The following is a 27673-nucleotide window of genomic DNA, read 5'->3' on the forward strand; positions in this document are numbered from 1 at the left end:
TGTTGAAGGGTGATCATATCGTCACTAGGAGCCCGTGTTTGGGCCAAATATGAATCCCAGGGGCCGGTGAGGGATGAATGACGCAATGGGATGAGACACACGGTCATCTAGCTCGTTACTGGGAGGGGCTTTCTCCTCGCTCGCAAAACCAGCCTTGCATACCGACAACACAGTGGTATTCTCCCAAGACGCACTGGGGCATAGAATGGTTGCGTTGACTCTGAGCTTCAATGGCGTGTCCCATTTGAACCATAGCGGGTTTAACCGAAACACATTCATGCCGACGCACGAGACCCTGCTGCACGGCCTCTGTGTTATATTTACTGCTTGCTTCATTGCCGTCTCTTCCTAGGCAGGACTCCAGCCTCTATGGCTTCGTAATTATGCCAAGCTTGCTATGTGCGGGTTGAGCCTTCAATTTCAAGCCACCTCTGAATTTCTGCGCTTATCCGGACAGGTAAGAATTTCCAACATTGCAATTTCCAATCTTACAGTGCTATGCACTTAACTATGTAGGTACTGCCCCTTCAAATAATGTCCTATACGCATCATGTGCGTGGCGACTAGCCCCTCCTTACTACCCGAGTGCGATGTCTAGAAAAAACCCGTTCAAATCCTTCTCCAAAGGAAGTCGTTCCGCTCCCGGCTCATCCTCACAACCGCCGCTCCCCTCGACCTCCTCCGAGTCACCTCGTGTTCCCCCGATCAATCTCCAGGTACCCCGAGATCACGACAACACCCACAGCGATCGACATGGGTTGCCGACAGAGTTTTATCCTGGGCTCATAGTGACCAGCCAGGCCATGCCTTCTATGAACAGAAATTCGAAGAAATCGGAATCTCTTATGCGTCGTGTATTCGGGAGGGCCCGTAGGAAATTGAGTCCTAACCGCAGCAGGCCTGGTACCTCCAATCTCGTTGAACAATCCAGGCCAGACACGCCCTTCCAGCTGTCCGCCAATGATGCAGTACTTCCTTCATTTCCCCCCGCCCGTGGGGAAAAGATCGATAATCTTCATGAAACATCTGGCTCGTATGCCACACATGACAATGGCCTGAGCGTTCATGCACAATTGGAACGCGAGGGCATTAACGTGCCTCCCTTATCGGAACACGCGATCGCACGATCGGCCAGCTCAGGCAGTGATCGGCAGGATGTAATCATCGGCGCTATTAGACTCATTCTCCAAAATGCGACCTCCGCCCTTAAGTTTGCCCCGATTCCGAATCTTGACGCAATCCCAGACTTGCTTTTAAAGTGGCTCGACCTCTACGAGGTGAGTTCATCTTTCCGTTTCTGGGATCGATGAGGATACTTTGTTCACTCTCTCAATGTTTGTGGGACATGATTTGCACAGATCGTCGGTGGAAATGACAAAAGTCTCAAAGGCTTAGACAGTGACATCCGAAAAGCCTATGACACCATTTTGCAGCCACTCGCGCTGTCGACTGACCGTATACCCGATGAAGTGATTTTTTTCATCAAGGGGTTTCACTCGTACGTCCATGTGCCTCCCTTGCCACGCATTTGATTCGATAATCCTGCTGACAGGGCCCTAGAAGAACAAATAAAAGAGGTCAGCACACTCAACAATCGAGGTCCCGTGAAGAGGACGATCTTAGCAACCGAAATCGCCCCGAGGATAAGCGATGTGAAGGCATGTATAAATGATGCCATTAACAACTTCTCGGTTCGTTTCCATTATGGAGGCGTCCAAGTGCCCTACACACTGACTGATTGCGTGCCAACAGACTCAGGCAACTACTTTAACGCTGCTTCGTACAATCGAAGCATCCGTGCAATGTGCGTTTCCAAGCTCATTCTCAGGGTCTTTTTTTCATCAACCCTTCCTTTTAGCTGAACTCAAACGGCTTGGGGAAGTCGCGGCCGAGCACACTTACGTGAAAAGCAAGTCAGAATGCCTTCCAAGCACACGGGACAACATACAGGAATCGATTCTCGGACATCTGAAAGATGCCAAGAACCGATTTGTCTGGCTACGTGGATCACCCGGTACCGGGAAGACGGCGATAAGTATGAGCATTGCATCCACGCTTGAGGGGGAAGGCACTCTTGCGGCCTCGTTCTTTTGGGACAAAAACCGAAAGGGAACAGGGTTAGATTCTTTGGAGTTGTTCCCTTCTACCCTTGCACGCCAACTTGCGCTCTTCAGTGCGGACTTCAAAGTGTCACTCGTCAAATGCCTCCGGCGGCCAGAAATGAGACTGTTTCTGAAGCTCTCTCTGGAGAAGCAGATGCGGACCCTGATCATTGAACCGATGAATAGTCTTAAGAGAGTGTTGTCTGGGGGCAGCCGACGCTATGCTATCATCTTGGATGGCTTGGATGAGTGCGGGGGTCCAGCGGATCTCGACTCCCTGATGGAGCTCGTGCTTCTACTTTGCGAGCTGCCCTTGCCCTTTGCTGTACTCGTTAGCTGCCGGCCGGAGTCTACAGTCCTCTCGGCTTGGACTAGAGTGCAAGATCAGGGTCTTATGATCCCCTGCGAAGATGTGGATCGGATTGAACGGGACACTTTCCACACCATCCGTCGCATGGTGGACGAAGGATTTCACGGTTTTATCGAGGACTCCCTGTGGAAACCATCCGATGAAGATCTTGATATCTTTGCGAGAGGTTGTCGTGGATTGCCCATTATGGCTTCAATCCGAATACGTGATGCGCAGTTCCAGATTCGGTACTATGGTTCCACTCTTAAATCGGAGTTCGAATATTTCCGTAATCTTAATGAAGCACCTATGGATCTGAAGTCGGAGTACTTGCGAATCATGCGACGAGCCTACATGCCGAACTCCTCCAGTATTCGTCCACATGTGGCCAAGAACTATCGCGAAGTAGTCGAGATACTTGTTGCCGCAACCTGGAGTGACTTTGACATTGACGACATATCGCAACTGCTAGGAATTGCTGAGGATGAAGTGCGCTCAGTACTAAAACCTATCAGCTCGATTGTGGATCTTTCCTCAGACAACGAGCAGATTGTCAAGTTCTACCATGCGACGGCAAAGGAGTTCATTACAGGAGATCCCATCGGTGAGGAACAGGATAAAGTCTTCTTTATTCGTGATGTAAAGGGGTATAGCATTGGGTTGCGACTTCTTCAATTTGTAAATGATGTCATTCAGAAGAATGAGTTTGGCATCCCCACTGAGCTTCCTTTGGGAGATAAAAAGAAGTGGCAGCTCTTTCAGAGCAAACAGATACCTAGAGTTGTCGGAAATGTGCTTAGGCACTTATTCTTTCACTTGGACCCTTCGCTGCTCTTTTCACAAGACTTTAATGAATTGCAAAGCGAGTTTGAACAACTTCTTACAACAAACTTACTCTCGTTCTTGTCAGGGAATAATGGCTCATTGGCATGGCCAACATCTCAGACCAACCGTTTATTGGTAGAATGGAAGTCGAGTGTACATGTGAGTTCTAAATCGCTTGTATTTCCTGTGTTTCGGTGATATGACATCATTCTTTGTGTTACAGAACCACAAATCAATAGCGCTGGTAGAGGAGGCGTTCATTCTTGCAAGGGGGTTGAGTCTCTACCCTGATCCTCGGCATGTTTATCGATCAGGCCTTCCATTCACTCCGTCGTCATCACGCCTCTATGAATTCTATGGTCATCTCTCAGATCCCGTTCGAGTCTTCAGTGTATCTGGCGAGTTTTCTGGTGGCTTTATTCCTTTGAGCGAGGATGCACGTGTGGCTCAAGAGGTCATGGAGGCAACACTAACTGGGCTGCCAAAGAAGTTCCATGAACGTGGCCGGGAAGAAACTAATTACGAAGCCGAGTTCGCTGAACATGTTGTTCGCAACGGAATCGTGACCTGTGCAGCAATCTCCCAAAATGGTTCTTATGTTGCCCTTGGCTTTGGAAATGGGGTCATTGAGGTTGCCGACATCGACGATCAGTGTGTAATTTCTCGATTCCAATGCAATCCTCCCAAACCTCCGGTTTGGATCGAGTTTATCTGTGGTGGCAACGTTCAGATTGCCACTGAGGATACTGATGGAAACATCACTACTCTCGGTCCTGGAACAAGTATGACGAAGCTCGGCACCCTCCCCAGTGGTTGTTTCCCTGCTGTAACTGCGGTGTCGAACGATGGATCTTTCATCATACGAGTCCCACAAAATCTCGGCCTGGTTTGGTACGAGAACATGGCACTCTTACGTTTTTCAGGCGAGCCTTCCGTTCAACTCCTTGCATCTCCTTCCACCCCTCCCCTGCTCAGTCTCCCCAATCTCACTCCGATCTATCTATCCCTCAACGCTACACAATTCGATTCTCTCCAGGGAGCCGGTATGTCGGCGCTTACGACACAAACCATGCGTTTGTCTGGTCAACCGGTTCACACAAGTGGATTGCTCAATATCGCGTGCAAATTTTCAGGACTTGGATTTTCAACACTGGCCTTGAACCCCCTTGCCTGCATGACATCCCTATGCCTGTACTTTGTAACCCCGCCCTGCCTTTGGTTCCAGAAGATGGTGCAACTCATCCACCAAGTACCGGGCCAGATTTAGGGCATGATGCGGATGAATCCTGGTTGAAGCACCCTTTCTACGACCTCTCACCAAGCGTAGGCGGTAGCAAATACTCCGTTATTGACATCTATTCCTCCGCAATGGGAAGGATCCCATTAACTGATACCTTCCAATGCATTTGGTTCAATGGGGAAGACGAACTTAGGATTCCATACGACTACGCCCCGACCGTACGGTCCAGAAATTCTTTCAGCGAGAAAGAAGCCTGGTACGGTGATCTGATGCTCAAGGATGATGGTAGGAGAGATTCAGACAGCATATATTTTCCTCGGGCGAGCAAGAATGGAACTCGATTTCTGCTCCAGGGCAAGCTGAAAGCCCCAGTGGTCGTCGATATTAGCCAAATCGTTTAGTCATCCAGTACACGTCCAATCATTTTTCTAGTTCCTCCACCACTGTTTTCACTTTTCGATGCATTGGATCGGGACTTATTGTACGTTTAATATTGATGTCATTTACTAGCTTCTAGCATCCTGTTTGTGAAACGAACGGAACATCGATCAAAAAGCTCTAAGCGTTTTGGTGGGATGGAAATTCCGCGGTCTTTGTGGACAGGACTTCAGTACCAGAACATACTACACGGCGCGGCATATTCCCCTCTAATAAAAGATATAGAAATGTGTGTCAGGCAGCAGAAACGACAAAACGAACTGCATGCTGCGTGCTGGGATCCTGCACACCTTCAGCCTTGGGTATTGAGGGGAGGACTCGGACATTAACAATGTGACCATTCGCCAAAGCCGTGTATTTACTCCCCTTTAAACACTGGCTTCCTCTTCTCTTTGAATGCCTCGAGCGCCTCATCTCGATCTTTGCTTCGTAACAATGGTGCATAACATGCTTGCTCAAAGTCCAGTCCGGTTTCCAAATCAACTTGGTCCGCACGAGAGATCGCCATTTTTGCTGCACGGAGGGCAAGGGGTGCTGGGTGCGAGGTTTGAGGTTTGAGGTAATTTAAAAGGGTGCTGGGAGATAGGAAGATGGCGAAGAGATAGGACATACCGGATGTTGAGATTTCTTGAGCTAGTTCCATCGCTCGATCGAAGGCCGTACTTGACGGATCAGCCACATAGTCGACCAGCCCTGCAAAGACACATGGTCCAGCCACCACTTGAATCTTGGATAGATGCACCAGAAATACATACCGAACGCAAGCGCAGCATTCGCGTCCATCATTCTCCCCGTGAATATCAACTCTTTCGCTTTCGTGATTCCCAGGAGTCGAGTGGCTCTCTGCGTACCTCCGGCACCAGGTATAATTCCAAGCTTCGTTTCCGTCAATCCAACTTTCTTCGCCCCGCTCCCCGCCACACGAAAATCACATGCAAGTGCAAGCTCCAGCCCACCACCAAGACAGGGTCCATCGATAGCTGCAATTGTTGGCATCCGGAAGTCCTGTAGGAGGGTGAGAGTGGAACGGAGAGTTTGGAGGAAGAGGGTAACAGCGGCCGGAGACATTGTGCGTCGCTCAATGAGATCCGCCCCAGCGCAGAAGGACCCACGCTCAGATGAGCGAATAATGAGGACGCGCAGACTTGTGGGAGGGATGTGTGTGAACGGGCGTAATGATCGAGCAACAGGTGTAGCATTGGATTAATTTGGAACAGGAACTCGCGAACGGATAAGCTTACTGACCCTCTAGCTTCACTCGCTTGCTCGATCGAAGCCTTCAACTCGCTCAAGAGTTTTACAGAAATTGCGTTCTTCTGTTTCGGTCGATCTAACGTTATAGCCGAAATGCCCTCCGAAACTTGCTCTAGATAGGCATCTGGCTTGGCCGAACCTTCGCTAGGATCATCCTTTGTAGCCTGCATCGTTAACCACCGTGAGTTAATGAGAGACTTGAGGGAAGTAGGTAGAATAGGTCTGCAGAGATAGGTAGAGGTCATCGACAGCAACAAACTACGATGGAACGCCGGCCCCATCTCCGCTTTCTTTGCAATCTATCCAGCTATCGTCTTGTTAAAAAATTATGGATCTCCAAAATGATTTAACCAGCACTCCAACTGAGTAAACATAATTAGCATGGAGAAGAGCACGTGCAGGGCTCCGCAAGTGCGGAACCGGGATCTGGGATAGATGAAACGAAATGGCCTGCCATCGCCAATATCGATAGTTCTCAGTGTTCACACTGAACAACAAGCTCTGAAGAAAAATGGAATGATCATTATGAAACAGTCATGGCACGCCTACTCGGCAGTTGGAATCAATGGATTCCAGTGTCAATCCTCCATGTCAGCATCCAAGGCATCCCGCCCTCTCTTATCCGCCTCTTCATACAGGTCTTTTGGTACAGGGAGGTGCAGCCCATTTGTTTCAGGGCCGATCCAGGATAATTCCAGCTCGAATTCCTTGTCTTTATTATCATCGTGACAGAGATGAATACTAGGCAGAATCAGCGGATGAGGCTTTTCAGTTTCCCCGAGTGCTTGTACAAGGAAAAGGCCCTTACATTCGTGCGGCTTCGATAACGGCTTCCCGAATTGTCATTTCTGATAATTTTAACTTTTCGAGCTCTGTCTTGGCCAATTGCCGCCCCTTCCCCACGGCCGCCCCATGATACCCCTATTTGATGCATAAATTATCGCAAAGGGTATACGACAGTTCTCCCGCCAAATACTTACATGATATATCCCGCTGGGTTCAACGACATACAATTGCGGACCCTCCTTGTCGATTGCACCAAGCACAGCGCTTACGCCGAACGGTCTAACGGAAGAGTACAGAGTATAAGCTTGGACATACAGTCCTAGTCGCTCGGCGAGGGCTTTGAGAGTAGTGGGTGCACGATAGGTTTCTCGATAGTTCAATGCCTCATCAAATGCGCGTGAAGCAAGATGACGACCATCCGCTAATAATCCAGCTGTGGCCTTGAAAAGGGAGTAAGACAAACCATATGAAGTTTGAATAATAGGAAGACTGACCATGCCAATGTGTCGATCGACTGATTGGATGCGTCTATTTGAGCCTGGGACCAGCAGTTTCGAGTGTACGAGTTTCTCCAAAGCGAGTACAATGCCATCATTCACTCTAAGACCAATTGCTGTCCTGGAATTCGCGTGAAGGGTTGGGCATTATTCATAGTGTATCTCTGGTCACGTACCCCGAGTTCTCTACTGCCTTGTTTGCATATTCTACCTTACGGGTAAGTCAGTAGAAGTCTTTGGTGTTGACCTCACAAGAACATACTTGGAATATCCTCCCGTCTGGGGAATATGTGCTTGCAGAAAGATCGTAGCCACTGTTCATGGTCGAATAAGCCCAAGAACGCGTAACGCACCCGCGTGAGTTTGATTCAATCGGGCTTACCCGTTGACACTCTCATCACATGTGACGGGAAAGTTAATATTCTGTCCTGCTGCCACCTTCAACTCTCCCTTCAAATTGCTAGGACTAGGAGGGTGATATGCAAGGCCACGATATCCAATCAGGATGGGCTTCCCGGTTCCCTTTGCATCCAATCTTTAAGATTAGTGAGGAAACTCGAAATGACGGTCGTTTGGCGGTAGAGGACATTCCCCCGACAAACCAGGCGTCACTTCCGCGTCGAACCAGCAGAATGTGCTTCCGAGGCTCTGACATTATTCTAGCCGTTGGAAAGGAGCTGCGTATCGCGCCACTGATAGATTACAGAGGAAGTTCTAGCAGTTCCACAGCAGAACGGCCGTACAAGGTGCATATGACTCCGCCCCGGATCTGTTGGACGAGAGAATAGCAGGCCTGACATTGTTCCTGTGGAACTAGACACTCCATACTCCAAACATTCAGTTTGATATTCAACAAATTGCTCTTTGCCCTGGTGGCAAAATGATTGCGGTCGCTGGTGCCCACCAAATCGCAGTCGTTGTACTTCCGAGGCCATCATATTACAAACTCGTTAATAGTCGAGTGGATGCCAAGTAGGTGGAAATTTTTTCCATATCCCCTCAACACTTAGTGCGCATTTTGAAAGGTCAATTCAAATTGGACAGTTCCATCATGCTATCTCAGGCTCATCTCAAATCGCCAAAGTGGATTGGCACCCATGGCACGATGGGGGATCTTCCCTGCTCGTCCTGACGGCTGATGGGGTTTTGCGGTCAGCACAAGTTCTACTGCACATCCTTTCTCACGAAAATTGAAACACTTAGTCTCCAGTGAATACGACGTTTCGCGTGATGCAGAAGAGCCTCAGCAAACCTTATCTTTCGTTCCAGACCGTGTTGGGGGAAAGTTTTCTGTTGAGGATCCCGCCTCTCTTGAGGCAGTATCGTTCTGCATCGGGAAAGGGATGGCGGATTGGAGTCCTTTGACCGTATTTTCTCTCATGAGAAATGGTGATGTTTGGGCCATGTCACCGTTCTTGCCTGCCACTGCGTGCGTTAGCCCTTTCCCTGCCTCAACCTTTCTACTGAGGGTGCCACTCGATGTAGCTCAGTTCCATCGTCGTACATCCCAGCTCTCGAATGTTTTGTTGCGGCGAAACGTGAGCTAATCGAAGCAAACACTTCGGCCTTCATGTCCGCATCCACTTCATCGCTCGATCCTGCCGCCTCCACCGCCGAATCGCTGGCTATTATCAACGATCATCAAACTAAGTTTGTCAATGCACTGAACAAACAATTGGCGATGACACGGTCCCGAAATCATCGATCATTGAGCTTTGATGTGATGGACCGCTCCGAGTCCCCTGGACCACCGAAGGCTCCAGCGCGTGTAACAATACGATTACCTGCTGCTCAGCGTCGTCCACCTGCTCGACAAGGCCCGTTCCTTTTGCAGCCTTCCCCTCCAGAACTGGAGGGTTCGCTCAAGTACGATGATGAGTTTGAAAATGAAGCGACCGACATTGCTTACATTGGCCCTGGCCAGTCGTCCGTTGATGGCTTAACAGCAGATTTGAGTCCCGAGGAGAAGGAAGATACTGAGTCGTCAGAACCTTTAGGGGTCATTGCAATCACATGGAGGGATGGGAGGGTGGACTTATGTCTTGATGCCGAGAAGGTAGAAGCAAAGTGGGAATTTGTCTCGGTACGCGCGGCGTCGCTGATGCGTGAGCACTTCTGAGTTCTCATGTTTACAGGCTTCATCGAAAAGGCAATCACCTGGCCCCCAAGATTTACCCACCTTGACTGTGTTCGAATCTGTTGACCTTGGTATTCTAAAGACGTTAGAAGTTGATGACCCCGTGGCACCTACTTCAGCGTTAAAGTTGTCAAAAACGCCACCCCAGACTATCTCGCTGATCCGTTCGAACCACCCATTGCTCTACGCCGATCCGCTGTATCCTGGGAAAGGACGTTTATTTGTTTCTCATTCCTTTGGTGTGCATCTTATTGACACCAGTGGTTGGATGAGCTCCATCTCTAAAGCTATCAAGGCGGACGACGAGCTGGAACATCAAGATGGACGTGATGATAGATTGATAGCGGCGGTAACTAATGCGCCAGAGAGCGAAGTGTCACATTTATTGAGTTCTTTCTCTATTGAGCAAAGGTTAGCATGGATCATCTTGAAATCCTGATGCGCCATTTACGTACCTGCCATTTAGGAGTACTACGCCCATAGTATCTGTAGGCGTTTTGGACAACAGTGCTGTAAATTATTCACTTATAGCGCTCACTGCTCAATACCAAGCTGTGCCCATAACGTTGACACTAAGGCCACTGGAGGAAGAATCTCAGGACGTGTTGCTCTCTCCAGTTACCCCATCGAAATCCGACCCCAAAATTCCCTTGTTTTCACCACAATCTGTCGTGTCAGCTTACATCTCACTATTAACAAAACAACCCTTCGTTGTACCCACGTTCCGATCTCAACGGGCTATGGTATCCATCACTCCGCCACGCGGGCCTACGTCTCCGACTCAAATCATTACACCAGAAACCCTTCGCATGCTAGGAAAACATGTGGAGGGTTTCCGTTCCGATATGCGGGATGTGACTTCCGCTGTGGGCGCACTACAGGATCGTATCGCTCTCCAAAAAAAGGAAATGGAACGACAGCTCAGCAAGCTCGTCGAGTTGGTTGGATTTATTGACACCTTGAAACCCGCGGCTGGGCTCTCATCGCCTTTCGATGCTTCGAGTACCAGCGAAGATCGTGTGGAGAAAGTTGTTGCAACGCAGAGAAGTCTGTTGATTCGACTGGATAGGGTATTACAACGCCTTATGGATTCATATTCTCCTAAGCTGAGCGAATTCGAAACAAAATGGTTTGCTGAGTTAGGAAGAATGGACCGAGAAATCAACGGCGGGAAGGGGGTCGATGATGATGTTGAAGGACGGTCGATGAAGAGCAGAGCGACACTGGCACGTAATTTTTGAAGCTTCGCGTGGCCTTCACTTTCTCAATATTTTCTCGCTTGAAGTTATCACATCAGATTTCTATCCTCAAGCCACAGGTGGAAGAGTTGAACCGGAAAGAGGAGCGAAGGAAACGACTGGCGGCGCAGAAGTCAAACGGCGTTCCTGCAGGTTTGGGGAGTGCTCAGTTGAGGAGTATCCAGCGTCGTCTTGCTCAAGAGTGAGTTCTTGCTTCATCGAGTTGTAGTTGCGTCTTAACGCGCTTTGTTCTAGAACCTCAATGTTGGATGCGGCGAGAGCTCAGGCAGACCATCTAACAAAGAGACTTCAAATGCATGATGTTGTGTGAACCATGACTAGCTAACAATTATACCCAGCTTCATGTCTATCTGCTGGTTCAACAAAGGCAGCGGTCAAGCTACGCATCATCTAGCAAGCCACTACCTTGCAGATGTACTAGAATCAGCACAGTGGTTCCTAACTTATCTGTCTGAAGAACTGTAGCTGCAGTGCACTGAACCTTATCCGATATGAGCGCTACTTCTGTTTGAGCTCGAGCTACTAGAGCTGATGGAACCACCACAGCAACCATCAGTATTTCTCTTCGATTATGATTCCTTTTCCTTCACTCTTGCTCATATTCAGCCACTGTGACAGCTTATGAGAAATGGGAAGAGCTGAGCAGCCTTCGGGAAAACAGCAGGAACAACTCGTCACACTCATGAACTATACACCCCTACGCCATCAGCAGGCACAGGCCATCTGAGCACTCACTGATTGTTGTTTGATTGTCTGATTGTATGTTGGACCGATATTGACTTGACACTGTGTGGCGGACGTTGCTCAAAATTCGGAACAGCATACTTTCGGGTGGACTGCCAAAGAACGAGGCAACGAGGCAAGCGGTAGGTGGTCCCTGAGTTGCAGAAACTACCAATGGCCATGGGTCGATAGTTTATCCATGGTATGAGGACAGGAATTTCCGCTAAACAGTAAACGCACAGGCCACCAATAATGGATTGTCCCTTCATCTATAGCTCGCCGCCTAAGACTACGGGGCAGAAGGGCAAAACCATTCGATCCCTCTAGAACATAGAAAGTGCGAACACTCAATGGTGGAAGCATCTCTGGGACAGACGCGTCGCAATCTACTCCTCAAGAGTCCTTTGACTCGCGCTGCATCCGCGGCGCGGCACAGCCCACACCAGACGAAAACACATTCCAAAGAAACTGTGTAGAGGATGTGCGATTAAGTGGCAGAGATGCATAAAGTTCCACTTTAGTAGAGGCTGGGATCCTTCCTAGCATAAAAAGAAATGAAAAAATGCGAATAATAGTGAAGGACCCATCATAGATGACCAATTGACTTAGAAACAAGCTAGGCAGGACTTCGCAACAGCAAGTCGTGCTGGGGTGCTATTGATCTCTGTTTGCATGTGTTTATGTTGATGATTCAGTCTGACAGATCATGTGAAGGAGGAGATAGCCGCAACCCCAACTGAATTGGAAACCCTCTGCAACTTGTGAAACTGGGTGAGCGAGATGACAAAGAAGCGCAAAAATAAGCTTGTAAGCGGGAATATCTCATTCTTTTGATGGGTGCCGTGGACTTATCATAGCCCACTGTACTAGGTGATACGACCATGGTGCTGGTATTGCGAACGAGAGTTCGAAGATGAGAAAGGCAAGGAACGTCTCTTTCGCTGTGAAAATTTCCTTACATACCACGGTCGCCCCAGTATTAATGCAGCATCAGAAGGCGAAGCATTACAAGTGCAGGCACTGCCCTCGAAAGCTCAACACCGCTGGTGGACTTGCGGTTCACGTCCAACAGGTTCATAAGCTTGATCCGGAAAAGTTTGTTTCCAGGCGTTACTTCACAGGGGGATGTTTTTGCGCACTGATGAATGCGTCTTAGGATTGAAAATGCTCTTCCCGGTCGAGATGGGGGAGAGGTTGAGATATTCGGTATGGAAGGTGTTCCAAAGTAAGAACCATTGGACAGCGTTGAGTGATCATAACCGCTGACAACCACATACCTAGATCTGACGTCGAAGCCTGGAGAAGAAAGAAGGAGATAGAGGCCGGTGTTGCAATTGGATCTTCTGCACCTCATCCCAAGCGCCCAAAACTCGACAGAAGGTCGATTCCTGACGAAGAACTCGCTGCGCAATTGGAGGCACATAAGGCACTCATGCGAGGATCAGTAGATGCGGCTCCTTCGGCGAGCGGTCCTACAAGCTCTGGCACTCCGATTGTGTATGCTGCGCCCCAAACTTACACTGCACTTCCGACGGCCGCCGTTCCAGCTCCTGGTGCACCTGCTCCGGCCCCGGCATCTGCTTCAGCCCCAGCCCCAGGGGCGCCTCCCTTCCCTGGGGTGCCACCCCTATTCGTGCCACCGCCGAATGCCCTCGCACCCGGGTATGTGGAATGCGCTTCCATACAGTTCATATATTGACAGAAACTATCGTCCAGTGCCGGACCCCCTCCAGGATTCCCACCATTTCCTCCTGGGTAAGTGTTGCACCATTACTTGTTTACTCAAACGATAATTTAAATCTCCCTTAGCGTGCCTCCGCCCCCAGGTTTTGTATCAGGAATGCCGCTACCGCCGGGCTTCCCGCCTTTCCCTCCGGGTGGCCCTCTTCCCCCGGGTCTCCTCCCGCCTCCCTTTGCTCCCAGTAATCCGCCTGGACCGGGCGCGGCTCCGCTCTTCGTTCCTGGCGTTTCAGCACCACCACCAAGTCTTGCTCTCCAAAATTCATCGTCACCTGCTCCCGCCCCTGGCCAGCCTCCGGCTCCAGTCCTGGCTCCCCCTCTTCCAGCCTTTACCCCGGCCGCGTCTGTAACTGCTACTGCGAATGTTCCTCCAGTTCTCCTCGAACAGTCATCCCCGAAGGCTGTTGTGAAATTGACTCAGCCACAGATTGAGATCTCATATCCCCCAATGAAAGAAGGCTCGTCTCTCGTTTGGGATGATGCTAACTATTCACCCGTAAGTCTTCAGGCTTTTCTACCCTTCTGTTTCTGAGATGCTGAAATACGTGTCAGATGGAACGCCGCTCACAGAACCCAAAGTACGGGTTCGAGCAGACAAGGCTGCCAGAAGAAGCGCCGTTAGATGGGGGGATTCGAGGAACGAAACGTGCGAGAGCTGAAGATTTCCTGTAGTTTTTCCTATGTATGCGTACTTTGTTTGGTATAATTACTGCACAACCTCGATTGAGTGTGGGAAAGTTGGACTTTTGGTGATTCTTGTTGTCTACTCACGTTATTTGTTTACACCGGAGCCGCACCGCGCCCATTTGCACCGAACACGAACTCGCTCGTCATGCCCAGCGACCTCGACAAGTAAGGGGTTATTGCCTCTTTTGTCATCATATAATAGAATACATGTTGTGTGATAGGCAGATCGAGCAACTAAAACGCTGCGAACCCATATCCGAAAGTCAGGTTAAAGAGTTGTGCATAAAAGCGCGAGAAATACTGGTGGAGGAAGGGAACGTACAATATGTAGATTCGCCTGTCACGGTAAGCCTCTCTGGGAGGGACCTGGTGCGAGAGCCTGAGCATTTATAGTGTTTGTTTCGAGATATGCGGTGACATCCACGGACAGTTTTTCGACTTGCTGGAGCTGTTCAAAGTTGGGCGATTTTGCCCAGAGACCAATTATCTCTTCATGGGTTCGCTGCATCCATTCATATGCTCCACCCGTTCTGACTCTCCGTGCACTTCACTATGTAGGAGACTTCGTAGATCGAGGATTTTACAGCGTCGAGACATTCCTCCTTCTTTTGGCATTCAAAGTCCGTTATCCGGACCGCATAACCCTGATTAGAGGAAACCATGAGTCCCGACAAATTACTCAGGTGTACGGGTTTTATGATGAGTGCCAACGGAAGTATGGCTCAGCGAACGTGTGGCGGTACTGCTGCGAAGTTTTTGATTATCTGGCGCTGGCCGCAGTTGTGGATGGAAGAGTACTGTGCGTTCACGGAGGGCTAAGCCCAAATGTGGAAACAATAGACCAGGTATACTACCAGGAACTTCTCTCTTCGTGGCGCGTATTCATTCCGGTTTGTCAGATACGTGCTATTGACCGTAAACAGGAGGTTCCTCACGATGGAGCCATGTGCGACTTACTGTGGTCAGATCCCGATGGTGAGTCTTTAACCTGACTACCCTACAGCTCATTCCACTGCATTTCTATCCCAGACATTAACGGATGGGGGTTGTCACCGCGCGGTGCTGGCTATCTGTTTGGCGGCGACATAGTAAGGACTTTTGCTCACACCAACAACATCGATCTCATCGCGCGAGCCCACCAACTCGCTATGGAGGGGTATAAATTAATGTTCGACCGGATGATCGTTACCGTATGGAGTGCGCCAAACTATTGTTATAGGTGAGGGATGTGTTTCAATGTGTCACCCAGCAGGCCTCAAAAACATGCTAGATGTGGGAACGTCGCATCGATACTGGAGCTTGATGAACGGTTGCAGCAGGAATATAAAGTCTTTCAGCATGCCCCAACGGTACGTAGTTAAACATGCATTCTCATTAGCAGAGGCTAATGGAATATCGTTAGGATACTAAATCGATTCCTGCGAAGCGACCGCCACCTCAATACTTCCTCTAATTTATTTGGTTTATTCTTTGGGTGCGCAGCAGACTTCATCCGTTCACAGGCTCGGTTCCGCGAAACAATTATCGTCACGGCGTTGGGGCAGGACCATTAGATGTGTATCCGTGAATGTATCGAATTTCCAGTGTAAACTATGCATATCGATATGAACTACATCCCCGAGAGTGTAGCATGCGATCACCCGTCGCGCGGAGGGAAACTAGTGATGATGATCATGTTCTTTGCATGCTGCTCCATGTTACGTGACACCTTTAGTGACACTGTGAAGGTGTTGAGGACACAGAGCAAGTCATCCAAGGCCAGAGATATTGTTGGTGGTTGCTGTCGCGGTCAGTGATTTAAGGCTGGGATCCTGCCTAGGTCAGTGACTAGATGGAGCCAAAAACCTAGAGGTAAGCAAGTGCTTACGTAACAGAGTCGCCTATATATATTCCCGCCACTCCCTACGTTTTCCCCCCAACTCAATTGTCCTATGCACAGGGTCCATTCTCTGCCCCTATTCCGCTCGCTGCACGCTGCAGTGTAAATTACATGGTTCTGAAATCAGAGTACGCGGTGGGTTTACAGAGCGAGAGCAAATCTCGGCCTTCATCTCAGCCAATAGCAAGGTTGAGAGTGAAGATGCATGCGGGATCTGCCGCTTCAGGCGGCGTTCCCCAGTTATAAACTCAAGAGTGGCGATCCTGGCCTCCCTTATCCGTGGTCCAGTGATCTCTTTCACGATCATCTGAGTTCGTCTATCGGCCTTTGCCGATTCAAGATCCCTCAAACTGGACCAAGAAAGCTCGATTTACACGGATAAGGGGTGTAAATACAAGATCGCTATTCTACTAGCTATAGGCGACTCTGTTACGTAAGCGCTCGCTTACACAGCCATCATTGGAATTCCTCAATTAGGGGCTCGTATCTGGGACTTTGCCGCAAGCGCTAAGATTGTGCTGTGCTGCCACTACATTTTGCAACATGGCAACTTCGTATCCGGCACCAGAGGGTATTCCTGCGCCTCCTTACACGCATGAACCAGTTTATGCGCCTTTCAGTGGCTCGATGATCGAAGAAGCCCCTCCTCCACCATACCCAACGTCACTCCCTGACAAGTTCCCCATTGGAAAGCAATACACGTCGCCTCTTGTCAACGTAGCCGATCTTCAGGACCATCTCCGTCTCCTTGGTGCCTTCGACTTGCTCCAGAACTTGGTTAGGAGCGCGAATCCCAGCGATTCAGACGATGCTTGGATCGTTTACCTAGCTAGGGCAGTATACCGCTTCGAGAAGTGGATTTTGGCGAACCCGAGTGATAGATCTGGACCTGAGACTCTGCCCCCTCTTGACGTGCTCATGGTTTGGCACTCGTACTGTTTGGTGAGGACGGCCGAACTACGGTTAGTTCTATTCAAATGGTACTCACTCTTTATAGAATCCTCGAAATTATTATGAGGATGGCGTACGGTCGATCCCTGCGATACGTCACACTCCAAAATTCCCCCTAGCTCAGGCAGCGAATGCAATCGATGCTGAGACATTGCTTCCTCTTCCTGTTCTTCCCTCTTCAGCGCGTTCAGAATCTTGGACCCAGCTGACCAACATGCCATTTGACCTAGTACATACTACTGGCATTGATGAAGTCGTCGCTATCCCGTGCCCTGCGTGCCCAACAGCCAATCTTATGAGTGTACCTTGGGTCACCAAAGATAAATCTGGTTACGCCCAAGCTGATTTCCGTACCTTGTGCCCTCATTGCCGTATTGCATTCAATCGAGAGGTGCGCTGGTTCTTGGCTGCATATTTTCCCTGAATTTCCCTTTCTTTAGTCTATGTGTGTGCGCAAGTTCTGCAATGACGTCGTAAAAGTGAGGGACGACCCGGACCACCAGTTTCTTGCGTACACTATTCTATTTGTTTGTCCTTCCACGAGACTAAATGACGTTCTATTCTTCAGGGGAACACTCCTCAGCCCTATCACGGGGGCTATATCCGCCGCGGACTCCAAACGGTTCAATTCTAGGCTGATTCTAGTTCGTTCCAGTACAACGATGTAATTCCCATTCTATTACTCATGACGAACCGGCTTCCAGGTTTTTACCCTCATCGAAGAGTTCAAAGTACCAGCTAACGAATTAGCGAAAGCTTTAGGCTTCAAGATGTCTGAAGTCGTGATTAACGTTAAAGCGTCGTTCCAAGGCAGATCGGCTCAAAGGTAATATGGCTGACAGGTTCCACCAGCGAATGTACGCTGAGACATGTCGGGTCACCTTGTAGGATGATGAGGGTTCTTTCTTGCTATGAGAACCCGACACCTTTCTCGATCGAACTTTCCGGCGCCGTATGCCCCCACTCTCACCGCATTTATTGTTGTCCCAATGATCATTTTAGGTCATTCGCCAGGGCGCGTTTGTCAAGAAAATGGTGGGCCTTGAATGGACAAGACCTGGACATTTCGATGTTGGACACCAGCACCGAGCCGTTCATGTCCTCGTGCGAAGCATTGCGCGTTACCACGCATTTGTTGATCTCCTGTCGAGCGCTCTCATGTTCTTCGTCCCTACAATAGTGCGTCCATTTGTTTTGTTCGTGGTGTAGATTGTAACTGAAAAGCCTCTTCAGGACATTGACCTTACTTGGCACACTCATCAACTCGATTGTAGAAAATATCGTTCTGATACCTTGGCGTTGCTTGGTCGAACGCCCGATCATGATGATAAGGTAGAGGAAGGCGCACTCAGTAGTGCATATGACATTACGGCACGCGCATGGGGAGCACGATTCGGCGTCCCGTACTCTGTTTGTGGCTGTACTCCTCTCACTTCTACCAATCGGTTGATGAACAAAGTGTCTCGCATACTCGGAGGAAAGAAATCTCAGGACAAACCTATTCAAAATACCCGACCTGATCTTGTGTCGACGCTCGACGACGACGCGGATGCTACTCATCCTTCGGAGCATAATTCCGTTGTCATTCCGAATCACGATGCGCACCGTGCGGAAAGGGCCAGGAAACTCGGGAAACGAATCAAGGAGCTCGAGAAGGACAAGGAGAAAGGGAGATTAACCGATTGGGAGAAATTGAGGCTCGAGAGGATGCAGAGGGAAGGACATGACAGGGCGTTCATCTACGGTGCTGTTCCCTATTGGGGACTGTAAGTGTCTGTTGCTGTGTCTTAATGCTTTGCTGTCATCCTGCTCATGCTTTCGGACCGATGCAAGTGCTCCGTATTTGGGAGGTGCATATATTTTTGCTGGCTGCGCCGTTGGAACTGTGGTATATACTGGTAGCCTGTTTGAACCCATCATCTGATACTAATAAGTGTTTTAGGGGGGCTCTTGTACGGCTGGAGGATGCGGCACCTCCAGCGCAGCGTGTGGAAATGGAGGCGGCTGTGGAGGCGGCTGTGGAGGTGGCTGTGGAGGTGGTGGATGCGGAGGTGGCGGGGTAAGTGGTTCAACTTACTCTTGCATTTGAGGCGGGATGTTAATGTTTCTCTCCTTTAGTGCGGTGGAGGATCTTGACACTTGCTCACGGGGCGAGACTCATTTCTTGGATGAAGGATGCTATTCTCTTTGTTGTACTCTTTTTATTTGAACTGCTCTAACGAATTTGCGATGTGTTGTTTCAGTGTTGTATCGGATCTTATATCCATTAGGAACAATTGCAAAAGTACAGTGTCTGAGGTGGGCTGGGTGGAAGTGAGATGATCATAAGTAGAGTCTGAGCACCAGGCCATAGGAATCCTTGATTCAAGTAGCCAAGCAATTTCCTTCAGCAAATTTCATAATTCTCATAATGACCCTGCTTCCGGGAATTTCTGCTTATTAAATAAAGAAATTAGTTACCATCACAAAACGGGGGAAACCTCTCCTATTTCACTTTCGTTCAAGCACAACAGCAGAACTTTTGGAAAGTTCTTCTAATCTGTCGACCCACGCATGAGGAAGAAACAGTTATACAGAATGAGATAGATTGCATGCGGCTCTTTGTGCTCGCTCACACAAAGGATGCGCGCTAAGCGGTGTTTCTGCATTAGAGTGAAAGAGGGCATCGCTTCGCAGGGAAACGGTCGGTTGCATCGGGAGAACGCCATGAAGTGATATCAAATGTCATCCCACAGGGTTTCTGTGGAAGCACTGAGTGCCTCGATGGGCTGTTCTGCGTTCTGGTGTGGAGCCATTCTGCTCCCAAATAAACGTGAATGAACTCATTGTCTTCCTGGCTAACCAGAGCTGAAAATATCCAAGCGGACAATATCTGCTGGCAGCTGAAATTGTTTCGAGAATCGGACGATTGAATACACCCCTATAACGGTAGGTGACTAGGCAGGTCGCCGGCCACTAGAGGGACGAGATCACACGGTAGTTGGTATGGGCGCTTATTGGACTAGCACACCAACACTTTATCTCATCCACAATGTCGGCGCCAAATATCCCCAGAGTGGTGATATCTACACATCACTCCCCCTAGATGAGCTGGCAGAGGCTGATCCATGCAACCTTACTGGCCAGATCACTATAGATCTCAGTCGCAGAACGGGATGGGGTAGATTTGGCGATGTGTATAAGGGTGAATATGAAGGCTCGGTAAGTTCGATTCTATCCAAAATGAACTTCGAGACGACCTCATACTCTATTCCCTAGAACGTGTGCGTCAAAGTTCTCAGAGAGGTATCTGTCGCCGACGCAGATCGGCTGAAGAAGTTTTTTCGAGTCCGTATCGCCTTTCCTTCACGATCGCATTGCCCGGGTCTGAAATTCAGTGATACCCAAAGCGACTCAAGCGAGAAATAAAGGTGTGGCACAAGATGGGCGATGACAATGTGATTGCATTTCTGGGCTGGACGTTACAGCCTGTGGATGGCAGCCTGCGTGTGAGCTTGGTCTCACAGTGGGCTGATGGCGGCAACGTCACCGAGTTCCTGCGCCAAAACCCTGATGCAGACCGTCTTGGTATTGTTGAGTTAAACGTGCAACTTGAGGTGTCGAGCGAAATTATTGATCGGTTTGTCATTTAGGTCAGGGGTGTGTGTCGAGGATTGGCACATCTTCACTCGTGTGGTGTGGTTCACGGTGACATCAAGCCAGTTCGTTCTCTCGTCCTGTACTTTCGGAGCCACAATGTCTGATCGATACGAAATTGCTGGGTAATCCTGACAGGAAAACGTAGTGGTATCGAGCAGCACACAAACAGGCCCCAAGCCCAAACTATGCGACTTTAGACTCTCGTCCGTCGTCGACGATTTCACCACACGTGCGAAAGCACCCAGCACGATGGGAACCATCCGTTATACGTCTCCTGAGTTAATGGACGGAACCGTGACTGGGAGGGACGAAAATAGCGATGTCTGGGCGTTTGGCTGTACAGCCGCACAGGTGAGATTCACGCCGGGCCGAAAGGAATTGAGCAGCACTAATATAGGCTGACGTGACATGCGACTCAGATCCTTACCAGTCAAGTCCCGTATGCCTGGGTATCGCATCAACTCCAGCTTTCCTCTGCCATCTGCCAAGGCCCTCCCTATGATGTATCAAACAACACCGAATTCTTTGCGAACTGTATCGCTGCATGCTTTGAATCCCGTCGTGAGCTACGACCCAGCGTCGCCAAACTTATCCAATGGCTCGAGTTAGTATTTCCTGCTTTCGAATTTAGGCACAATCATCTAAAATATGCAGACTTGAGCCTGGTTCTTTGACTTCAGTGTCCTTGATCAATTCGCTACCACGTGTCATCGTTATGCTGCATATGCTTTCGCTTCTCCAGAGGCTGGATGATCTGCCTTACTTGTGGAGATATCAAAGGAATCGCGACATCGCGGGGCTCGACGCAGAGTTCCGAAAAGCGATCCCCGTTCCGGTTCAAACCGAATGTTGTGAATGGTATAGGATTATCTTCAGGTGTTCTGCTGGAGATATAAACGCCTTGGACGCCTTCAAGATGGTTGTTCCTTTATTGCTCCACTGGATTTGTGCTATGTCTATCATGGGAAAGCTCGAAGAAGCCCTCGTAGGATTATATGAGATGAAAAATTATACAGTGGGTTCACAACTTCGCATCTGCAGCTCGGTGTGTTTACCTTCGATTAAAAGGGGACCGTACTTTTGGAACGCTCCTATGCGAACTTCATCGGATGATCCTCCAATCTCGAGCTGCAATTAGAGCATGTTCTCTCTCAATCCTCGGCGGTTTGCACCCCTTCGTACCTTGGCGCAGTGCCTTGCGATCGTATTTCCCTCAAATGTTTTCTAAGGGCCTCCTTGCATTGATTGCCCCGGGCTTCACCCGACCCGACGCGGAATGGCCCCCCTTATCACAACGCTGGAGCAACCTATATCATGGAGGATCTCCATCGCATTCTCACCCGATAACCGCTATTTAGCCACCTCCGATAACAAATTGGTGCGGATATGGGATATGGCGACTGGGATGACTTCCCGTCTTCTCGATGGTCATACCTCGCTAGTGACGTCTGTTGTGTTTTCTTTCGACGGCAGCTATATTGCCTCCGCATCGATCGACAAGTCAGTTCGGATTTGGAATATGGTAACGGGAATAGCTGCCCTCACCCTCAACGGTCATACCGATACAGTGACATCTGTTGCATTCTCACCCGATGGCCGGTGGCTAGCATCCGCCTCACGGGACAAATCAATACGGATATGGGATGTATCTTCCGGGTATCTCTTTTCACTCTCAACGATCATACCGATTGCGTGGAGTCCGTTGCATTTTCGCCCAGCGGTCAATATCTTGGTTCCGCTTCTTTCGATGGTTCCGTGCGGATATGGGAATTGTCTACGATGGCCTCTGTAGTCCTCAATGGTCATTCAGATAAGGTGCTGTGTATTGCATTCTCTAACGATGGCCAGTTTATCGCCTCTGGGTCAGTCGACAAGTCAATACGGATATGGGAGGTGGCAACAGCGACGATACTCCACATACTCACTGGACATATTTCCAGAGTAGAATGTATCGCATTCTCCCCCGATGACCTTTACCTGGCTTCGGTTTCGCGAGACATGTCAGTACGCATCTGGGGTTCGCTCGGGGAAATAGCCTCCCTTGTTCTAATCCAACACACCCAGTGGGTTACATCCGTCGCTTTTTCGTCTGATGGCCGCTACATGGCCGCTGCGTCGTCATTTCCATCAGTATGGATATGGCACGTAATAGGAGGGATGTCTTCCTTTCTCACGATGGCCACAGAGCCTACGTGAAATCTATCGCATTTTCACCCATCGACCATTACATAGCCTCTGCTTCCTATGACAAGTCGGTGCGAGTCTGGGACACTGCCAAGGAGATGACTCCCACGATTTTCAATGGCCATAGGAAAGCGGTGACATGCGTAGCATTCTCTCCCAATGGCTGTTATTTAGCCTCTGCGTCGAATGACATGTCGGTGCGAGTTTGGAATGTGGCTCAGGCTGGTGAACTACCTTCGAGCCCACTTGTTCTCAGTGGCCACACAGACTCCGTGAAATCTGTCGCCTTTGCACCCAATGGCCATTACCTAGCTTCTGCCTCAGCCGACAAATCATTGCGGATATGGGATGTCGCCACAGGGAAGACTGTACATCATCTTGACGGCCATACCAAGATGGTCACCTCGGTCGCATTCTCCCCTAATAGCAATATCTGGCATCCGCATCAGAGGACAACTCAGTGCGGATCTGGGACGTTGTTTCTGGAACAGTCTCGCCTCCCCTCGAGGACCACGAGGCATGTGTGAATTGTGTGACGTTTTCGCCGGACGGGAATTACCTTGCCTCTGCTTCGGATGATAAATCTGTGCGGGTTTGGGACACGAATACAGGGACGGTTTTGTTCATTCTCAGCGCTCTTACTGAATGCATGAAATCGGTTACATTCTCTCCTGATAGCCGATACTTACTGTCTACCGCCTCCCATCACCACTCAGCACAGTGCATTTGGGATCTGCTCGCGCAAAAGCGTGTTATAAGCAATTTCCACTTGAACGTTTCGAAACCGATGTCGAATGTTAAGCAAACTCCGCCAATGCTTATCACCTCCCCTTCCCCTCGGCCTCCCTGGGTCATATTGGAGGGTAATAGTCTGTGTGTAAAGGTTGGGACGTAAAGATTCATTTTTGTTGGCTCCCAGATCATTTCAGGAGTAGAACCCCAGTCGTTCAAAATGGGAGCACTGTGTGTGTGGGAGGTGCTGGGGGCGAGGTAGTCTTCGCGGACTTCTCCGATTTCAATTTCCCCGAGGTATAGCCCAAGCCTTTCGCCCACCTCAGCGTCTCCTTACTGCATCTTCAATGGAACATGAGACGCTGTCAGTGCCGCAGGTCCTTCGTTTGAACGCATACGTATCCCAAATATCTATCAAAAATTCTACCCCTGTATTGATATTACATAATTGATGAACTTGGCGTCCAGTTGTTTCCCACGGTGCTCGTGATCTGGTCACCTTAATTTGCCACCCGCGTGCCACCTCTCATTGTCTGCATTTCTCGTCGCGACGCTCATCAGAAGGTCCGCTCGTAGAGTCGTACGTCGTACGAACCAGGTGGTTTGGTTTCAGGGTAGCGATTTCACATGAGTCACGTCCGCTCACTATCCACAAGCGGTTCCTCCATTGCAGCGATATCTCCTCATGATTTGTATAACAATGCCAAGCTTCAAAGGGCCACAGCAACAATTGATGAGCTCACTGAAGCGCTAGCTCATTTCACCTCGACGAACTCATCCGTCGAAGACGACCTTCTGCGCACGGACCCAGAGTGTCGATGCAATCACGCCGAGAGTTCGAATGGAAGGAACTGCGATACCGTCAGAGCATGGCGTAAAGATCGCAGCCAATTAGAGGAGAAGCTCGTATTGTGTGCTGGTAAGCTAATATTCCCGATGTGACATCACGACCGACTCCTTTGCTGAACAATTGCAGAGATCGGACAGGCACTCCTCGAGAAGCATGAAGCCTATGTACGCACACATTACTCCTACACGCTATTTTAAATCCGTATTGACCTCCTTGCACAATAGGCTGCAGATCATAGCTCGATTCAATACAACACTGACGAACGCAGCAACAACCTGGAACGATCTAATGAACGACTCCTTTCTCGCCTCGCCAACACACTCAAGGCCAAGGAATCCTCGGACGCACGATACGCACAAGCAACTCTCAACCTCGAAGTTGCTGAATCTTCCAACCGCACTCTGTTAAGGGAGGTTCAGGACGCGCGAGCCGTTATCACGCGCCTGTCTGCGCATGTAACTAGATCTGCAGGGTGGGAGGAAAAGGTGATGGCACTCGAGGAACAGCGTGACGAAATTTTGCAAGAGCGGGATGCTGAAATTGGGCGAGCAAAATCGTCAGAGGCGAAAGTCTCTTCACTATCAGACAAGTGCGGTGTGCTATTGTCCCTTTCATTGTTGAGGTCACGCATCCTAATTACGTATGCGACTGGGTTAGCTTCGCTTCAGACGGAAGTGTATAAGTTGCTTGACCAGCTCAGTGAGCAACGGTCCCCTCCGCGGGACATCTCTGAGCAACTCATACACGAGGCACGCGCAAAATTGGAAGCAATGTATCGATCAGTAAGTGGGCAGAAGTGCTGCACTCTTCATGCCACTGACCAGATTTAAAGCTTGAGAAAGCTCATACATCAGACAGAGTTGAACTCACGAAGATTCTTGAATCACTTGTGTCAGCCAACGAGTCACTCAGCCATGACAACATCGAGCTGCAAAACCTTCTCGCAGAAGCGCGTACTGAACAACGTGCTTTGACAGAAGAAGTGCAGGAATATAGAGCTACCGCTTCCTCCGGCTGTGGAGGTACGTGGATGTTGCACCTGACGATTTATTGGGCTCATCTTCATCTCAGTGGAATCTCTGCTCAGAGCTCATTCTCCCTCCCCTAGTTCGCCTCTTGGCCAATTCAGTCATCGACTCACGCCTGTGCTCGGACCTCGAGCGTCGAGCCGACGTGCGGGCGAGCCTTGGGGCTCGACATCCCTTGCCTCTTCACCCCCTCCGTACCATCTTGGGTTCATGGGGAACAGTCCACCAAGAACTCGCAATCTTGCCTTGCCACATCATATACATCGTGGCATTCGACGTTCAAGTCGGTCACCATGTGTCAGTAATTTGTTAGCATTGCCAATATTACGGAGCTAATTGTGCTGCCGATTTAGGGGCGCGATGACGGTGCGCAACCGGTTTCACCGAGGCTAACACCGCACCGATCTGCGTCTCCTGACGGATCCGCTGGGTTCTGCAACACACGAGCCAACCCCACGGATCACCCTGACAACTCCCAAGCGTCCCTCACAGATGAAGGATTTTCTGGGTCGCAAGCCGAAGATATGGACTCCATTTTCTGCGGGATTCCTCGCAAGCGCTCCTTGCGATTACTCAGCCGCTCGCGAGGTGTCCAAACCGACCATGAGTACACTCAATTTATACCCCATCACCCCGCGCGTATTCCGCCAGTACTGCCAATGAAGGGGACCATTCGGAAACTTCGTCCCTCAATCCAACCGACCCCGCCCCCAGTACTCCCCAGCCCTGACTGGTCTCCTTTCTGGTCTTATTGATAGACTGAACGTTCTGTTGGGTCGCGTTAGCCAGGCTGACGTCGAGACTTTGACTGCACGACTCAAAAGGCAACACATCGCCGGTGGAGACGTTGGCCATCTTTCCCGAACAACGATTAGATCAATCGTGAATGACGCAGGCAACCTGCGCAGCCACCTCAAAGGGGTGCTGGAAATGGAGCACCATGATATGACCAGGAAGGATCTGAAGAACATGCTAAGATTCTCAAAAGACGTGTTTACGGAGCTTGGGAAGCTGAGGTCGACCGTCAATGAGATTATTCTTGATCCATCCGCTGCAGCGGGATTGGGTACTCCGACGGACCACTCACAAGAAAAGAGCGCCACTATGGGATGGATTGCGCCAATTTCAAAATTATTCTCTGCCTCTACAGAAGCATCGACCCCCAATGCGCAGGTCCGAAGAAATGCCGTTGCTATTCCATCCAGCAGTGGATCACCGAAACGTCGCGTCCCGGCGCGCACAGCCCCGAAACTCGCTGCAGCTGTGTCTTCTTCACCTGCAACGGTCAACGTTGAGTTTTCAAGTTCTCGCGCGAATCGCGTAGTCTCTTCAACTGCCGAATTTCCGACACGAAGTCTCGCTGGCGGTGGCATATCGACTTTACCTTCCACTCCGACCATAACCACGGCCCCAGGATTTCGGACTCGTCGCGACGATCTGTTTGGGATTTTTGCTGGTGCTTCTCAGAGCTTCACCGACTCGGGCGAATCTTGGGTTGTCCTGCCTGGTAAATCAAGCAAGGGGAACAAAATTCGTCCCGCTCAGTCAACAGCTGATTTTGGAAGCCCGCTTGCGACTCCCAAGGGTCCCTCGCGCAGAAAACGTGTGCCTCGCAACGTGGATGCGGTGATCGATTCAATGAGCCAGAGAAGTGTGATCCTCGAGCACTCTGCAGCCGATTTTGAAGAGGAGACCGATGAGGTTGGAGATGACAACCGAGATGCGTATCCGAATCCCAGACGTGTCCTCCGACCTCGTGGACTCTCTGATTCATCCGTTCACTCTACTTCATCAAAGACACATCCGTCACTCGACTGGTCACACCTGCCGGTCTTGCACTGTCCTCCCCTCCACACAGTGCAGATCCAGAGACAACCTCGTTTGGTGCCTATGATCGCCAGTCTGCAATGCGTACTCTGACACACAAGGTGTCAAGTTTGGCGTCCAGTTATTATGGTACTAGCTCACTCGGGAATGCATCCATACCTGGATCCTCATCGTCTGGGACTGGTATCAAGACTGAACTGACACAGCGCAACACTCCCCAATCACCTCCACCTCGTCCTACGCCTGGGAAAGCCGCGAACAAGCATCGTGCACCAAGTGCTCAACTTTCCCTGAATGAAGCTGCTTCTGCATCTCCCATTCGAATATCAGGACTGATTCCAGGGCTCTCTGCATGGGGGCGTGCCCTTGATCACACTGAAGGGTCCCTGAAAGCTTTCCGACAAGGACGTGCGAGAGGCAGATCGCCGGTGGCATCGGGAACGAGAAAGGTTCTGAAGGATGGGGAGAACCATATGCTGCTTCCTTCTTCGAGTTTCGTATTTCGTAGCTTTGTGGTTGGATTGTCGTGCCATCTGTATAAAACGT

General features: G+C 49.9%; 12 protein-coding genes across 12 annotated transcripts; 10 read left to right on the forward strand and 2 right to left on the reverse strand.

The window, feature by feature from the left end:
- Nucleotides 1-494: 494 nt before the first annotated feature.
- Nucleotides 495-1788, forward strand: EI90DRAFT_216383 (uncharacterized protein). The gene is made up of 4 exons (XM_039052645.1): nt 495-512; nt 568-1277; nt 1359-1691; nt 1753-1788. The coding sequence occupies exons 2-3, from the start codon at nt 591-593 to the stop codon at nt 1530-1532; spliced, it is 861 nt and encodes a 286-aa protein (XP_038909360.1). The 5' UTR covers nt 495-512; nt 568-590; the 3' UTR covers nt 1533-1691; nt 1753-1788.
- A 68-nt stretch (nt 1789-1856) lies between these two features.
- EI90DRAFT_216148 (uncharacterized protein) lies at nt 1857-3738 on the forward strand. The gene has a single exon (XM_039052644.1). The coding sequence runs from the start codon at nt 2038-2040 to the stop codon at nt 3472-3474; it is 1437 nt and encodes a 478-aa protein (XP_038909361.1). The 5' UTR covers nt 1857-2037; the 3' UTR covers nt 3475-3738.
- A 294-nt stretch (nt 3739-4032) lies between these two features.
- EI90DRAFT_3085734 (uncharacterized protein) lies at nt 4033-5060 on the forward strand. Its single transcript, XM_039062156.1, has 2 exons — nt 4033-4210; nt 4252-5060. The coding sequence occupies exons 1-2, from the start codon at nt 4061-4063 to the stop codon at nt 4915-4917; spliced, it is 816 nt and encodes a 271-aa protein (XP_038909362.1). The 5' UTR covers nt 4033-4060; the 3' UTR covers nt 4918-5060.
- EI90DRAFT_3085736 (ClpP/crotonase-like domain-containing protein) lies at nt 4991-6603 on the reverse strand. The gene is made up of 4 exons (XM_039062157.1): nt 6200-6603; nt 5710-6098; nt 5567-5647; nt 4991-5488 (listed from the first exon to the last, which is right to left on the reverse strand). Exons 1-4 carry the CDS (start codon nt 6487-6489, stop codon nt 5313-5315), a joined length of 936 nt encoding a protein of 311 aa, XP_038909363.1. The 5' UTR covers nt 6490-6603; the 3' UTR covers nt 4991-5312.
- EI90DRAFT_3170773 (20S proteasome subunit) lies at nt 6586-7819 on the reverse strand. Its single transcript, XM_039066320.1, has 6 exons — nt 7754-7819; nt 7668-7702; nt 7489-7612; nt 7189-7434; nt 7017-7129; nt 6586-6949 (listed from the first exon to the last, which is right to left on the reverse strand). The coding sequence occupies exons 1-6, from the start codon at nt 7811-7813 to the stop codon at nt 6787-6789; spliced, it is 741 nt and encodes a 246-aa protein (XP_038909364.1). The 5' UTR covers nt 7814-7819; the 3' UTR covers nt 6586-6786.
- Nucleotides 7820-7970: 151 nt separating this feature from the next.
- Nucleotides 7971-10869, forward strand: EI90DRAFT_3134078 (uncharacterized protein; the record flags this gene model as incomplete). Its single annotated transcript, XM_039064632.1, has 7 exons — nt 7971-8237; nt 8309-8463; nt 8517-8642; nt 8702-8920; nt 8977-9574; nt 9627-10039; nt 10095-10869. The coding sequence occupies 7 exons, from the start codon at nt 7971-7973 to the stop codon at nt 10867-10869; spliced, it is 2553 nt and encodes an 850-aa protein (XP_038909365.1).
- A 1439-nt stretch (nt 10870-12308) lies between these two features.
- Nucleotides 12309-14119, forward strand: EI90DRAFT_216715 (uncharacterized protein). The gene is made up of 8 exons (XM_039052646.1): nt 12309-12417; nt 12481-12532; nt 12588-12705; nt 12767-12835; nt 12892-13272; nt 13327-13365; nt 13420-13846; nt 13903-14119. The coding sequence occupies exons 1-8, from the start codon at nt 12391-12393 to the stop codon at nt 14020-14022; spliced, it is 1233 nt and encodes a 410-aa protein (XP_038909366.1). The 5' UTR covers nt 12309-12390; the 3' UTR covers nt 14023-14119.
- Nucleotides 14120-14182: 63 nt separating this feature from the next.
- EI90DRAFT_3158800 (Metallo-dependent phosphatase-like protein) lies at nt 14183-15552 on the forward strand (the record flags this gene model as incomplete). The annotated part of the gene is made up of 8 exons (XM_039066195.1): nt 14183-14202; nt 14259-14382; nt 14444-14534; nt 14596-14882; nt 14937-15012; nt 15067-15256; nt 15308-15386; nt 15440-15552. The coding sequence occupies 8 exons, from the start codon at nt 14183-14185 to the stop codon at nt 15488-15490; spliced, it is 918 nt and encodes a 305-aa protein (XP_038909367.1). The 3' UTR covers nt 15491-15552.
- Nucleotides 15553-16543: 991 nt separating this feature from the next.
- EI90DRAFT_2943755 (uncharacterized protein) lies at nt 16544-18637 on the forward strand (the record flags this gene model as incomplete). The annotated part of the gene is made up of 6 exons (XM_039055298.1): nt 16544-16858; nt 16914-17258; nt 17308-17489; nt 17666-17819; nt 17870-18046; nt 18101-18637. 6 exons carry the CDS (start codon nt 16544-16546, stop codon nt 18635-18637), a joined length of 1710 nt encoding a protein of 569 aa, XP_038909368.1.
- Nucleotides 18638-19714: 1077 nt separating this feature from the next.
- Nucleotides 19715-22298, forward strand: EI90DRAFT_3170803 (uncharacterized protein). Its single transcript, XM_039066321.1, has 8 exons — nt 19715-20068; nt 20126-20194; nt 20257-20439; nt 20500-20568; nt 20642-20857; nt 20926-21110; nt 21161-21525; nt 21575-22298. The coding sequence occupies exons 1-8, from the start codon at nt 19853-19855 to the stop codon at nt 21862-21864; spliced, it is 1593 nt and encodes a 530-aa protein (XP_038909369.1). The 5' UTR covers nt 19715-19852; the 3' UTR covers nt 21865-22298.
- On the forward strand, nt 21581-23882 carry EI90DRAFT_3158803 (WD40-repeat-containing domain protein). Its single transcript, XM_039066196.1, has 5 exons — nt 21581-22162; nt 22225-22506; nt 22571-22636; nt 22692-23058; nt 23118-23882. Exons 1-5 carry the CDS (start codon nt 21783-21785, stop codon nt 23583-23585), a joined length of 1563 nt encoding a protein of 520 aa, XP_038909370.1. The 5' UTR covers nt 21581-21782; the 3' UTR covers nt 23586-23882.
- A 28-nt stretch (nt 23883-23910) lies between these two features.
- On the forward strand, nt 23911-27635 carry EI90DRAFT_3293574 (uncharacterized protein; the record flags this gene model as incomplete). Its single annotated transcript, XM_039067388.1, has 10 exons — nt 23911-24341; nt 24399-24436; nt 24497-24866; nt 24930-25054; nt 25105-25291; nt 25341-25597; nt 25654-26033; nt 26086-27041; nt 27098-27509; nt 27533-27635. Exons 1-10 carry the CDS (start codon nt 24050-24052, stop codon nt 27633-27635), a joined length of 3120 nt encoding a protein of 1039 aa, XP_038909371.1. The 5' UTR covers nt 23911-24049.
- Between the last annotated feature and the right edge of the window lie 38 nt (nt 27636-27673).

The sequence above is a fragment of the Cantharellus anzutake genome (assembly GCF_015039405.1).
Source record: "Cantharellus anzutake strain C23 chromosome Unknown EI90scaffold_112, whole genome shotgun sequence".
In the NCBI taxonomy this organism is placed as follows: domain Eukaryota; kingdom Fungi; phylum Basidiomycota; class Agaricomycetes; order Cantharellales; family Hydnaceae; genus Cantharellus; species Cantharellus anzutake.